The sequence below is a fragment of the Callospermophilus lateralis genome, chromosome 3, assembly GCF_048772815.1.
Source record: "Callospermophilus lateralis isolate mCalLat2 chromosome 3, mCalLat2.hap1, whole genome shotgun sequence".
Lineage (NCBI taxonomy): Eukaryota > Metazoa > Chordata > Mammalia > Rodentia > Sciuridae > Callospermophilus > Callospermophilus lateralis.
The window spans coordinates 161,775,282-161,790,590 of record NC_135307.1 but is presented as its reverse complement, the minus strand read 5'-3'; the positions used below and the strand labels follow the sequence as shown (position 1 = coordinate 161,790,590).

At 38.6% G+C, this 15,309-nt stretch overlaps 1 protein-coding gene across 1 annotated transcript in view; it reads left to right on the top strand.

Annotated features, from left to right (window-relative positions):
• The window catches only part of Sptlc3 (serine palmitoyltransferase long chain base subunit 3), a 138,058-nt gene extending 123,097 nt beyond the window's left edge, over positions 1-14,961 (top strand). The window contains exons 10-12 of the mRNA XM_076848956.2: positions 4,802-4,937; positions 10,148-10,277; positions 14,848-14,961. Coding sequence (XP_076705071.1) covers positions 4,802-4,937; positions 10,148-10,277; positions 14,848-14,961 — 380 coding nt within the window. The remainder of the gene's footprint in view (positions 1-4,801; positions 4,938-10,147; positions 10,278-14,847) is intronic.
• Positions 14,962-15,309: the final 348 nt, after the last annotated feature.

Below are 15,309 nucleotides of genomic sequence, written 5' to 3'. Positions count from 1 at the left end.
GGAAATCCTTCCAGTCTTAGAGGGGGAACATTTAGGAGTCATCAGACCCAGCCTGATGAAGTCATCTATTCATTGTGCAGCTAAGGATCAACAAAAGAGCCGAACACACAAGGGGACAGGACATATGGAATAAATTTTGGTGGCTGGGATGTATTTCTGTGACTTCATTTCAATCACCTTTATAACAAATCTTACCTCTTTTTTTCCTTCTGCCTGTAGTATTTCCCTCCACTCAATGTTCTTATCTCTCTAAACAGAGTTTTGATGTAGGAATGAACATTTTAAGTAAATATTCTTCTTCCCAATTTTTAGTTTTTAATCTTCAAATAGACTGATCTCTATACACATATGAGTTTCCAAGGGGCACTTTAGATGTTACAAACTATTCTTTTTTTTAAACACCAAGGAGGCTGTTTCTATGCAACAGAACTTGTATGAATTTGTACACCTCTTCAGATCCTTTATGTTTACTTCACAAGTCTAGAATTGAAAGATGGGGGAATGTTATATTATTTTGTTAAATGAGTGGGAAAATATATTGTTATGGTTTAGGTATTAGATGTCCCCCAAAGGTTTATATGTGAAACAATGCTAGAAAGTTTAGAGAGGAAATTGGGTTATGAGAGTCTTAACCTAATCAGTGTGTTAATCACCTGATCAGGATTAACTGGGTGGTTAAGTGTAGGCAAGTAGGTTGTGGCTGGAGGAGGTAGGTCTTTGGAACATGCCTTTGGGCTATATATGGTTTATATTTTGTCCTTGGTGAGAGGAGTCACTCTTTGCTTCCTGGTGTCCTGTCCTGAGCTGTTTTCCTCTCCACACCCTTGTGCCATGATGTTCCGACTCATCTTGGGCACAGAGTAATGGAGTTTGCCATCTAAGGAACTCAGAAACCATGAGTGCCAAATAAACTTTTCCTCCTCTAAAATGCTCTTGTCTGGTCTTTTGGTCACAGCAGCAAAAAAAAATTGACTAAAACATGCATTGAAGGAAACTATAGTTGCAACTGTTTCTGTAAACCTACATGCCATTTGGGAATCCCAAAGTAAAGGTTTTCAATGACTGCTGTATTGATAAATCCAATAGATTCCATCTTCTGATGTATCTTCTTCTCTGATTGTTACTGTTTTGTCTCCCTTTTAGGTTCAGCCTCCTCTTCCCAACCATTAAACTTGAGATTATTTGATCTCTAAAGTCTCATATGCCCCCTCCCCTTTTTTTTAGACAATCTTCCATGTTTCCAGACATATCTTTCTTCACACTCAATCACATCCCACTCTTGCTTGTTTCTCAACCACTCTGTTCTCCTACAAACCATGGTACCATTGTACTTATTTCTTATACCAGCATACTCTTTTCAGGGTTTTGCTCTGATTAACACTTGCTAGCTCATATCATTTTTTGAATGTCTCAGATTTGTTCCAACCTCCCTAGTGTGAGCTTTTATAACATCCCATAACATTTCTTTACTGTACTTATTGGAATTATAGTTTTATATCTATTTGTGTGATTCTTTGATTCATGTCTACCTTCCCCAGTACACTATAAGCCTTTTCTGTTTCTGAATCTTCTCTTTCTATTGCTGCCATCTAACTTTGCACCTCCCACCTTTCTTCTTCATAGGTTGCCATAGCTCTTGCCAACCAATGGCTTACTCTGTTTTGCAGATTCTGCTAATAAGCTTTTCTCTCTTTCAATTTCCACTCTTACTGCCAACTGTCAGTTCGCACTAATTTTTTTTTGCATCCACACTCTACTAGCTAGAGATCTGGTTGGTCTACTCCATATTTATCATGTCTTTTTCAAGGTTCCTCTGACAGATTACTTCATGGCTCCATGTCTAATGGCCAGTGGACTTCACTCAGGTCAAGGTCATCCTCCTTCCTTTGTTTGTGGCCAGGATGGTGGGATTGAAAGGCCAAGTGTCCTGAGAAAATACCATACACCAGGGCTGGGGTTTGGGCTCAGCAGTAGAGTGCTCGCCTAGGACATGCAAGGCCCTTGGTTGGATCCTTAGCGCCACATAAAAATAAATAAATAAAATAAAGGTATTGTGCCCAACTACAACTAAAAAATAAAAAATATTTTAAAAATTGAGACCTTTTTTAAAAAAGAAAATACAATACACCAGATACTTTCTTCATTACAGTCTGCTTGGTAGGAACTAGTATAGTTGGGAAAGGATCTCCCTTAAACTGAGGTTGTAGGAAGGATAAAACAGAAAATAAGCATGGAAAAGAATAGAACAGAATGATATCTTTCCTGACCATGAAAGACTTTCAAACCATGATTTTTTTTTTCCATATTCCATGGTAGAAAAATTCATACAAATGAATTTGACAGCTCTTATTATCCATTGTAACGTTGGTGTGCTTCCAAGTTGTGCTTGTTCACCTTGGAACTTGATGAAATTGGACCATGAATAAAAAAGAAAGAAAAGAAAAGGAGCACAGAAAATTGTAGCATTCAACATCCTGCTCCTTGGCTGATGTTCTGCTCAACAAAATCTCCATTCCTCTGCATATGTTGTTAGCACATTAAGATGCACAGGTTAAGTCCATTTGTGTCTGATGAGCAAAGAAAAAGTCTTAAAGGAGGATCTGAAGTATTTGGGGGAATGACAGAACCTACTAAACACATGTCAGAGTATTGGATAAAGTACTCTTTAGTGGCTACTCTATTGTTCCATCTTTACGTCTTGTGTGCAGAGCTTCAGGCCCCCACCCAAACTGAAAGGGGTTCACCAGTTCTCCCCTTTAGCAGCCCTGGCTTCTAATCCTTGATGTCTTACCCAATCCCTTAAAACTTGAGGTTGTCAAAAAATTTCTCAGGATTCAATCCTTCAACAGTCTCTATTACAAAAATGAAGAAATGAATAAAAATGTAATTGTGACCTAAACAGTTGGCAGAGATGAGATTTTTATTAAACTTAAGAAGATATGGCCACCATCCATTTCCTGGGCAGAGCACTATAGTGTTGAGATTAATAGCACAGATTCTAGAATTTGATTTCCTGGGGTTAAACTCTGGATTAAATTCTGGCTTGACTATCTACCAACTATGTGAACTCAGGTAAATTACTTGGCTACCCCTCATGTGTAATATGGTTGGTGCAAAGATGAAATAATCACATCAAGTGATTACAACAGCGGTGACATTAGATGTGTGTGGGCTATAATTGTTGTTTATATAATTATTGTCCTTTAAGCCACCTGATCCAATTAATGGCCACCTGTATCACTTAGGACACATTTGCTTGAAGGTAACAGAAAGGAGATTTATTGGCTCACACAACAAGGAAATCCAAATGATGGCCTAACTTCAGCGTGGCTGAACCCAAGTATTCAAATGATGCCACCCAAGAACTCTGCCTTGTGCCTTGGCTTTCATCCGAGCCAACACTATTCTCAAGCAAGCTTCCTTTGCATGGTAACAAAGATGTAGCTTGAGGACTACTCTGTCCTTTCACTTCTTCCTCAATGGATCCTGAGAGAGAGCCTAATAGTCCCAGGTTCTGTTCCATCATTGAGCCCATAATCAGAGGGATGGAGTATTTCAATCAACCAATCCTGGACCTCGTGCTACCTTTGTAGCAAAAGGGACAGGCAGGGCTAACTCTATACAAATATCACGATCCCCTGGAGGAAAGATGCTCAGCAGAAGATACCCACTGCTCAATCCTTTGTGAAAGCACAACCTGGGGCCATTTTTTCTAAGGAGGGACTAGATGACAACCATTGACATGTTTATTGACACTTTTAGCCTTTTTCCATTGAAAGAGTTTCAAACATCCATGACTGAATGTTCAAACTGTTGGAAAACTTCTAGAGAGTGACCTCTGGTTCAGTCTGAATGAACGTCAGCACAGTCAGAATGGAGGAAAGCTACCGGCAACCAGCACAACTGTAGAAGGGCATTCCCACTGAACAGCAACACTGCATCAAGTGCAAACACTGGGTTGAATCTAGGGGACTCAAATGTTCAACCCTCTTCATTTTCATTGAGCACACACTCTAATTCTTTCTGCTTTATTCACCTACCACTTGGAGGCAGGACTGGAGCAGGCAATTGTTTTCAGGACTTCTCCTACTCTCCTACTCTTTAATTCCCTTTATCGTCTTACGTATTTGACCCCTGCTTTGGGACACATACTTGGGACAGAGAATAAGCTTTTGAACTAAAGCTTGAAAGACCTTGATATGGAGGAATGGAGGAAACATACTCTTCTTATTGTCTTTCCCTGCTACCCACCCACCCTACTTCTTCAAAACCAGGTTGAGGCAACCTTTGATTAGAGACTTACATGAGGGGTAACTTAATAGGCCAGCTCAATTTGGCTAAAATGTATTTGCCAACAATGAGTGTGTGTGTGCATGGGTGTGTGCGTGTGTTCTTCTTATCACACTTGATTCTCCTAAGTTAATGTGTACAAAGCACTTAACCCAGAGTTCACACCAAATAAATATTCCCCCTCTTCCCCACTGGCCCTGAAGTCTAGCCTTAGTAACTTATTTAATCTTTGCACCAACCATATTTCACCATGATGAAATAACAGTTAAAACATAAAGATGAGTTGTTTAGAGTTACTTGCTTACACCACCTAGCAGCACCTCTTCTTCATCCTGTCTTCCAGACACACAAAAGTGTCCACACCTGTTCATCAGGAGATATTTCCCCACCCCTCCCTCCCAGCTAATATGCATGCCTACAGAAAGACTTACAAATGCTTGCCAACTTGAGTTGACCTTTGCTTCCCTCTTCTCAATGGAAGTTGATGGATTTCACACCTGTCTCCTTTTAGGATTGCAGAGAATACAGCAACTTGCAAAAAACACAAAATACTTCCGAGAAAAACTGAAGGAACTGGGATTCATTATCTATGGCAATGATAAGTCTCCTGTTGTTCCTGTGCTCCTTTACATGCCTAGTAAAGTAGCGTAAGTATCTGAGGACTCCTGGAGTCACACCTGAACCCCAAGCTGACCCAAGATGGTGCTATTGACACTCTGCAGTTTTCCTGCAGTTATTAGATTATGCATTTGAAAAAGGTACTTAAATTCAGAACTCATTTATACAACTTCTCAGAACCCACATGCCAGACATAACAGAGATTTTTCCACATGTCTTATAATAAAGGAGTCAGATGTTTAAAGACCAACTCTCTCCCTGCTACCATCTTCAAGCTCTAGAAATTTGGAGGAAGTCACTTATCTGCACTATAAATTAAGAATGATCCTGAGCCTCCTTCTAATCCATGGTCTATCTTGGGGAGAACTTGCAAAGCCCAGTTCTCTCAATATCAATATCAAAACAAATCAGACCTTGTCCCATTGAACTCTCATGACCATTCTCAGAAGTTGGCATCCTCATTCAGGTGTGAGAGAGCCAAGGCTGAGGGCAGTTCAACAACTTGCCTAAGGTCATATAAATCAAATGGTAGTAAAACTAACAGCAAAATCCAAAACCTAAGTTCGCAACATCAAATCTTAATGCCTCTTCTGTAAGCCTATTTGCGGTTGTTTTCTGCTGTTTACAACTCTGAAATTGAGCATTGGCAATAACTACATAGAGGAAAAAATTACTTTTTCTCATTATGGCTCAGACAATTTTATACAGGAGCCATTCTTCAACCTGTGTGAGACTAATTACCTCTCTGTTAAGAAGAAGTTAACCTAAAATGTTCCTAAATGTTTATTGGTGTCTTTGACCAAGCATAGGGTGGAAAGTAATATTGAACATAATATTTCTTAGATTCTAAAGAGGCCAATTCCCTTCCAACATAAGGCCATTGCTGGAAATTTCTGTTTGACCCTCTAACGGTCTGGACAGACTGTCAGACATTTGCAATAGAAAAGTACCAGTGAAAGGGGTGTGGGGCACCAGTGTTGAAAAATAGGGAGAGCAGGGTTGAGTTCAAAGTTCCCAAAAGACTAATTCTTTGAAGCATGCTCTGGTGTCATCTCACCATGACGAAATAACAGTTAAAACACAAAGATCAGTTGTTTAGCATGCCACACCAGAACCACTAGTTGGTCCTTCTCTTCATGAATCTGGTTCAGGAAAACAATGCATGGAACATCCAAGGAGACAGAGTGCTATAGAAATGTTACACACCAAGGCATTCTATGGCAGTGGGGTAGAGGATGACAACAGTAATTCCCAGTAGCAGATGATTTTGGAAGGCACACATACACACACACACACACCAAAAAAGAAAAAAAAAAAAAAAACACTCAAAGTGGCTGGGGAATTGCATGTTCTAGAAGAAAAATTCCAAACTTAGCTCTTACATAACTAATATTTGATCATTAGCTCAAAAGAAGGCACCCAAAATAAACTTGCTTGGGGATACACTCCATATTGGAGTGGCAGCATAAAGGAGTGTGCTAGGTAGCTCTCACTTTCATGAAAGCCAGAATTAGGATCTCAACATGTTGGACAAATGAACCAACCTAAAGAGAAGAGTCTGTGAATAGGAAAAAAGGGGAAGTTGCAAGAAAAGCATTTCTACTAATTAAAATATATTTTTAACTGTTATATATATATATATATTAAAAATGTACATATGTACATATTAATGGGGTATCACATGATGTTTAAGTATATGAATATACATTACATAATGTTTAAATCAGGTAAAAAAACATCTATCTCAGTTGGGCACAGTGGCACATGCCTATAATCCCAGTGTCTAGGGAAACTGTGTCAGGAGGATGGTGAGTTCAAAGCCAGCCTCAGCAATGGTGAGGTGCTAAGCAACCTGAGGTGCTAAGACCCTGTCTCTAAATAAAATACAAAATAGGGCTGGGGATGTGGCTCGGTGGTTGAGTGTCCCTAAGTTCAATACCCAGTACAAAAAAAAAAAAAAAAAACAGAAAATAAAAACAAATCTACCTCCTCAAACATCATTTCTTTCTGGTGAAAACATTCAAAATTCTTTCTTCTAGCTATTTGAGATATAGAGTACATAATTGTCTATAGTCACCCTATTGCACAATAGCCAGCTAGCTCTTCAAATGCATTCCAGTTCAAGTAGTCACTAATACAATATGCCTCATGTAAAACTTATGCTGTATGGCATAGTGAGTGGTTTGGAATCAAAAAAGAATTTTGACTGCCTCTTAGGAATCTGTGGAATCTTGGAAAAGTAGTCCAACCTTCTGAAATCCTAGTTTTCTTATGTATAAATTGAGATATAAAATTACCTGCTTCCTAAGATCATTATGAAGATTAAACAAGGTAAGTTCTTTACAGCATTTGGCATGTTGACTCTTACATAACCGTGTTAGCTGTTATTAATAATATCAATAATGTATATGATGCACTTAACATAGTTCTTGTTTTACTATAAGCATTCAGCCAGTGATAGCCGTCATTACTGCTGTGATTATTGTTCTTTTATCATAATGATGATTATTAGTTTCAATTGAGTACATTGATGAGTCATTGTGGTTACATGACTCTCCAGAATGCTTATTGCAATTTTGGTTACATTAATAAAAACAGAACTCCCAGAAAAATTAGCAGGTAAAGATCTCGCATCAATTATGCTATATTGGGCACTGGATGATATGTTGAAGTGTTGTGTTCATTCCAGTTGAAGATTGTTTTCCAGGAGAAGCTAAAATTGCTTAATTCTGATTATATGCCAAACAAGGGTATTTGATCTTAGTGATCACCCACAAGTTTAACCACTGAGGGTGGGATACTGACACAACAGTCAGTTGAAACTGTTTAGAAACTGCTTTCTAAGGCTCACACAGGTTGTAGGCAGCAAAGCTCAGAATTCAATTTGCCTCCTAAACCTTAGCACTTTTGAATACACAGCCATTCAAGCTTCAATAATGCACATCTCATTAAAGAAACAGTATAAATTTAACTCTCTTGAATGCCATCATAGGTCATTCAAAAGAAATCAGTCACTGTGACAGAAAAATATCTGTTTGGATTTCCTACAGAAACTGAAAAAAAGAAAGAAAATATAATCGCGCGAGTAGGAGTTGCTGGCAAGAGTTTATTTTACTGACTGTCTTTGTTCCCTTCTATGATACTTCTTCCATTGAAGGTTTATATGCAGAGAAACAGGGAGTTAATTGTATCAGACAGTGTAGAAAACACTTTTTTCATTTACACATTTAAAAACCTTCCATGTTATTAAAACATTATGGTTTCTCCATATTTCCACTTCTGTCAAATGAAAGGATAATCTCTAGCTAGTTATCCTTTTGAACAAAGTTCTGTTACAACTCTACTACTGGAATCATCTATGGCATCTAGAATAATGTGATGTCACCCATGAAATGAGCACTTCAATAATCAAGAATGTTTTATATTTGGTATGTGATATAGTGAGGATTTGTATTTTCCTTCCACAGTTCTTGTCTTGGAACACAAGATGTGGTACACAAGACGTGGTCATGCTGCATGTAGTGAGATGCTAATGTTCATCATACGTCCTCATCATCATCATTATTATTTCACCCAGTTTAGCTTTTTCCTGCGGATGCCAGTTCTAATTTGCTTTGGGGAATAAAACCCAGAAGCTCATTATATAAAATGTTCAGTGCAATCATATATATTAATATAAGGATATTAGCTGTGGTAGTATAAGTTTTCAAGTCAAAAGTGCTCCAGGGAGACCCTGAATTAGCCTAATGAATCAATAGAGTCATATATTTTGCTCTACATTTTTGGCAAAACTTGCTTCCTTCGGTACAAAGGGAAACATACAGACAGTGAAAATGGTCTTCTGGGGCCTGAAAATTGGCCTGAGATCATGGGTCAGGTGGTTTGTACTCTAGCAATAAAAGCACTTGACTTGTTTCTCAGACAATTATGAGCTCTCATCCTGTGCAGTTCCGTGGGCAGCCTTCCATAGGGTGATCAAGAAGGAGACAGAACAGTAGAAATCAAAGGGCTAATCTTGCCTTGCCCAAGCCAGGGGGCCAGAGAGGCCGTGTGTCCTGTAGGTCTCACAATCTCCACTGCTTCATTTGATAACCTGCTTTCTGCATGAGGCAACCAAAAGGCAGACTTCTAAACAGCAGGACAGATGAATGGGCAAGCAGCCTTACTCTCCATGTCTGGTTCTAAATTCTTCCTGAGTTATGACTGTAGGTTTTTGTGGCTCTGTCAGTATCCAGCCTAAAATAATATACCAGCAAACTCTTAATGCTCAGAACAGATCTGAGGCTTTTACTTTACTTATGGGTAGAGCCACTCAGTAATTAAGGTTTCCTGCAGAGAGCAACAGAGCCCAAAGCAGGGAAAGACTCACTTGGGGGTATGTGCCTTTTTATCTGACCTTGGCTCTCAGCACAAGCAATTTACAGACTTTGAGTTTAATATTCTAGAATTGTTACTGAGATTAGCTTTAGGAAAAAAGAAAGCTAGAAGGATGAAGGGAAGGAATCAGAGCTTATAAAGGTTTACCCTGCATCAAAGAGCTTTATCTGCCCATGAATTTCTCTGTGTGCTCACTTCTTACCCTGCATCCCTCCTGCCTGATTCCCCTTGATCCCAGTCATTGGGTTTATTATCCCAGAGCATACCTTCATATGTTCATTCATGCACTTAAAAAAATGAGACCCTTGCTATTTCTTATTTCTGATTTTATGTAAAATATGATCTTTGGCTCTGGAATGGGAATGTTGGGTTGGAGATTGGATTCTACAGATCCTGAGATCCTGATCTTCAAATTATAATAAACAAATATAACTTACTGGTATTAAGTGTTTTAAAACATATAGATTTGCCTTTAATATATATTCTTTCTAATGTAATTATAATGTATTAGGTGTTTTTAATACAAGGAACCCAGCAGATTAAAGGTTTTATATCAATTCAGTCTTGTTAAACCAGAGTCATATACATCAACATTTTCGGCTCAATCTCACAACAGACTCAGTGCTCACAATTATTAAATGTGTTTGTCAGACCCCATAATAACCCCATAATACTACACACTTAGTTATGGGAGATATCAAATGACCACCCGCCTCTTTTCAGTTGCATTTAACAGAGTTTAATAACTTTAAATCTACTTGTTATTATAAAAAAGAAAAATCAATTTTCCATGTTCCTTTTGGGTAGTGGGGATCAGGATAATTCTGTCTCCTTTATGTTAACTGTTCCCCCTTTTCCTAAGGGCTTTTGCAAGGCATATGTTAGAAAGAAAAATCGGGGTGGTCGTCGTTGGATTTCCAGCTACTCCACTCGCAGAAGCTCGGGCTCGGTTCTGCATTTCGGCAGCACATACTCAGGAGATGTTGGACACAGTAAGTACCCCACAGGCCAATGGGAAGTCTATTTGTGGCACCTTGGATTCTGAACATGTAGTTTTCTTGAGCCAGATTGAGATTTTCTGAATTTTTCTTGGGCAGTATAAAAGCACAACACAAGTGACAGATGAAACTCACTGCTAAAAACCTAGGGTATGGCAACAATACCCAACAAAGTGATCAACTCAATTGAAGGAAAAAAAAATCAGTTTAGTAAAGGTGAGTCAAGTCAGTATTGTGGTTTCATAGAAAAGACAAATAGGCAAATGTGCTATAGACTTGTTCTGCAATGTGAAAGCTGACCTTCCATGCTATTTTTTAATGTTTATTTTTTAGGTGTAGTTAGACACAATACTTTTATTTCATTTGTTTATTTTTACGTGGTGTGAGGATCGAACCCAGGGCCTTGCCCATGCTAGGTGAGCTCTCTACTGCTGAGCCACAACCCCAGCCCCCCCGTCCATGCGGTTTTAACATTAACTACCTGTATCCTGATATTTTCATAGCCACTAAATCTTCCATCATAAAACAGGACCCAATTAAGCAATACATTGGAAAACAAACAAGGACAGACGTATATGACATCAGCCAGATCAAAGTCAGGTGGAAATAATTTCAAAACTGCATTTTTTTTGTCCTTTGATTTCAGTTTTTATATTAATGAGTAATATCAGAGAACTAAGCCATCTCAATCAGTTTGGGTTAGTGGAATGATCTAATAATATCAATGTAGTTACAATGAACAAACCCTGGAGCAAAAATAAAAGTCTAGGAGTAGATACAAATAAACAACTAATGATAACATCAGGCAGAATAAATTGTGAAGATGAGATATGTAAATAACACTGTGGAAGCTTGAAGGTGGGAATGAATTATAATAATGGGGGAAGATTTACAGGTAAAGTGACTTTTCAGCTGAGTCTTTTTAATAAAGATTATGGGGCATGATTCAAGGTTTCTGACCAGTGGTACAGCATTATCATGTCACTATGAAAGAAAAGTGACAAAGGGGGTTGAAGAAGAAAGAGGCGAGAGGAAGGGATCTAAAATGGAGGTGTTAGAACAAAACAAGAAATGACAATGACTGTGACAGCAGGAAGACAATGGATCTATGAACTGATATTACAAAAGCAGGAATTGCCAATATCTGTCAAATGACTGGAGCAGAACATGTATGGAAAAAAAACAGGAACAAAGGTAATTCAAGGTCTCTAACCCTGGTGAACAGAATGGTAAATTAGTTAAATGAGCTAAGGTATTCAGTAGGATCAGCAAGTCTTCAATGGGAGTAAACTCATATATACGCTTGTTGAGATTACATGTCCATGGGCCGTCTGTGGAAGAGAAAATCAATTCTAGAACTTAAAGGAGTGTGCAAAGCTGAAACTGCTGTAGTTTCAGGAATTGGGGATTCTTTTTCTTCCACAAGGTAGAAGATATAATTGTCCAGGGAAAAACAAGGGTGAACAGGCCAAAGGCAAATTCTTGTGAAGTACATGATCCCAGTGGGAATGGAGCTAGAGCAGTCAGGAGAGACACAGGCTAGCATAGTGTTGAACACAGTAAGAGTAAAGAGTTTTGAGGAGGAAGAGGAGAATTAAAATATTCTCCCAAAACTTAAGAAAGTTCCAGTGGGGTGAGGGATGAGAAGAACATCTTGAGTTAATAATTCATAGCAACTCAGTGTTTCTTGTAGTGGACAGTTTTAGGGGAATGTAAAGACCAGAAATAGTACAAAGAAAGAATAACAGGATTAAGGGGATAGCTTGAGCTTTATCTCTCCCTCTCTCTCTCTCTCTCTCTCTCTCTCTCTCACACACACACACACACACACACACACACACACACCAGTGACCATGACCTTCTTCTTTATCATTTATCCCCTGAGGACCTAAATCAGTGATAGGTAAACTCTGTTGTTTGTCTTTATATCTTTCTATATTTTCCAGGTTCTCTCAAACGAGTCTATATTTCCAGTAATTTAATTTTAATATATTGCTTCTTTTAAATGGAGTGAGACAGTGATAAGAAGGAGCAGGCAAGTATTTCAAAAAGTTTGGTTGTAAATTCAAGAAAATTAGGGCAACTTGGGAGGTTGAGGCAGGAGGATGGAGAATTGGAGGTCAGCCCAACAACTTAGTGAGAGCTCAGCAACTTAGCAAGGCCTTGCCTCAATATAAAAATAAATAAATAAAGAGGACTAGAGATGTGGCTTAGCATAAAGCACTCCTGGGTTCAATCCCAAAAGAGGAGAGAAGAGGAGAGGAGAGGAGAGGAGGGGAGAGGAGAGGAAAGGAGAGAGAGAGAGAGAGAGAGAGAGAAGGGACAAGGGACGAAGGAAGGAAGAAAGGGAGGAAGAGAGGAGGGGAGAGGAGGGGAGGGAGGGAATGAAGAAGGAAGGAAAAATAAAGAGAAGACTGGGGACAGAGAGAGAAAGGGGGAGGGAGAGAGGTATAGAGGAAATTAGAACTAAGAAAAGCCTTTGAAGATGGGGAAAGACGTGTACATGTTTACACATAGAAGGATGAAGAGAGTGAAGAGGGAATCCTACAGGTACAGAAGACAAGAGAACATGGCCAGGAAGCAAGCTCCCAGAAGTGACAGGAAGGATTGGACAAGAGATGAATTTGTTTCTTGCAGACCAAAGGGCATTGAAGTATTCAAGTTTACCCTTGTGATTTTCTTCAGAAGTTCTTCATTGCTGTGGAATACGTGGTGTGAAAGAGCAGTGAGCCAGCATCTATTCAGGCTGCTCTAAACTTCTGAGATCATGCATCCATCTCATAAAAACTTTGAGCAGTTCTTTAATATAAGTTTAAGAAAAAGTGAAATTTGACCTGTTGAATAGCCAGGGCATTTAACACAGCAACTGAAACATCACAGAATATCGAAAATATGAAACCAAGTGAGGCCAGAGACCATGTTTAGGACAAAACACAAAATGATTTCACTTTCCCTTTCTGACTGAAAGCTGCTCCTTTACCCATGACAGCTCTAGCTTCACATAATCCTTCCACCTGCCTGATAAAGGGTATAAATTAATAATCAGCTGGTGAACTCCTCCTGCGACTTCACAGAATCCAACCCAGAACTGGCTTGGTCTCTGCTGCTTTAAAATCTTCTCAAGCACAAAACCAAATGCAATAAGAAGCCCCTCCAAACTTCAGGTCATTAAGTTGCCCTTGGCTCTAGAGCTTTGCTCTCCCATGCTGCAGTGAGCTGAAGAAACCTGTCTTTGAGTACTGGTGCAGCAAACTGGAGAAATCTTTGAGTAGGGTGCATTTTAGATAGTCTTGGATCATGGAACTTTAACATAAGCTATTTAAATAGTTTATGTATGCATTCCCAATATATTATGTACATTATTTAACAGATATAAAAATAGGAGTTAAAAAGATTAAGATAAAAATGAATGAAACGCCTAATAGTTTCGTCCCATGTCCTCCATAATTGTCACATATATCCCACAAGGGCACAGGTACTCCTCTTTGCAAATCTCTGAACTATCCCATGGTCCATCTTCTGCAAAGATCAATAGAAACTACCCTTAATAGAAGTCATTTAAAAGACAACTTTTGCTGCTTTTTCTTAGTACACAGATTTGATTTAGAAGAAATAGGAAAGAACATTTTAAACCACATAACCTTATCAACAAGAAATAAATTACTCTTAACATGTCAGTGAACACTTTAGCTGCTATTAGTTTAAAAGACTTCTCAAACAGGAAATTTCATAAGCCTCATAATCATTCACTTTAATGTTAATAATTCACACTTTGACTTTTATAGAATAGATCCTAATATTGTTTTTTTTCCTTATTTGACAGGTTAATAAATACAGGTTTAGGACTAGGATGTGGTTCAGTGGTAGAAAGCTTCCCTAGCATGCATGAGGCCCTGGGTTTGATCCCCAGCACCAAAAATAAAATAAAATAAGTCAGAAAGTTTGGAAAGGTGTGCTCAATACCATTATTATAAATACAGAGAGAAATTTATAAATATTTAGCCAGCCAATGAGTTGTGCCCTTGTGTGTTTAAGTTGCATTATTCCATGGAATGTGGAAATGAAAGAGATGTGTTTTTAAAAACAGGGGTTGGGGGGAGAGTTAAAGCATGGGAGGACTGAGGGTGATGCTAATTAGCTCCCACAATGTTCCATTTTGTTCTTGGCCAGGTTAGTTTATTGTGTCATGAAGACACAACCTCAAATGGATTCTGCAACCTTATCTTTTTCTTCCACAAGGTTATATGTAAGTCATTAAATTTTAAATAAATCCTTAAAGGTTTTAGATGGGTCAGCTGTTTTTATTCCTCTCCTCACATTCCCCAAATAAAATAAACATTCATAATGTGGAGTTAGGCCATTAAATAAAATGAATTAGCATCTAACATTCCTCTAGGACTTACAAACCACAACCTGATGATATGCATCTTGCTCCTTTTCTTTAAAATCAAAGGAGCTGGCAAAATAAGACTGAGTCTTTGTGAAGTTGTCATTAATCTGGGCTTTGCAAGGCAGAGCCACTTAGGGGTTTAAAGATAAGTGACGGAAGGCAATCTCATTGCAGGTTTTGGAAGCCCTTGATGAAATGGGTGATCTCCTGCACCTGAAATATTCCCGGCACAGGAAGTCAGCACGCCCTGTACTCAATGACGAAATGAGCTTTGAACTTGACGATTAAGTTTCCTGGTCCTGGATGGAACATAAAGACTTTGCCAGAAAGACCTCCCTCCTTGCCTCAGAAGGAATATAAATGGATTTCTCTCCCTTCCTAAGGAAAATTTTGTTTTTCAGACCAGTTTAATTGAACTGAGGGAGACATCATTGTGTTTTTAATGTCTCAACATATGACTACAGAAATGAAAATATGGTTCCAGATTTAAGTTTCTCCTCCTCTCCCAAGTATCTGCTAGAAACACACACACACACACACACACACACACACACACACACACACACATGTATACCCACATGCACATTTCTAAGAATATTTTTAATGGCAATGAGTCTGCTTTAACTGCTACTGTGC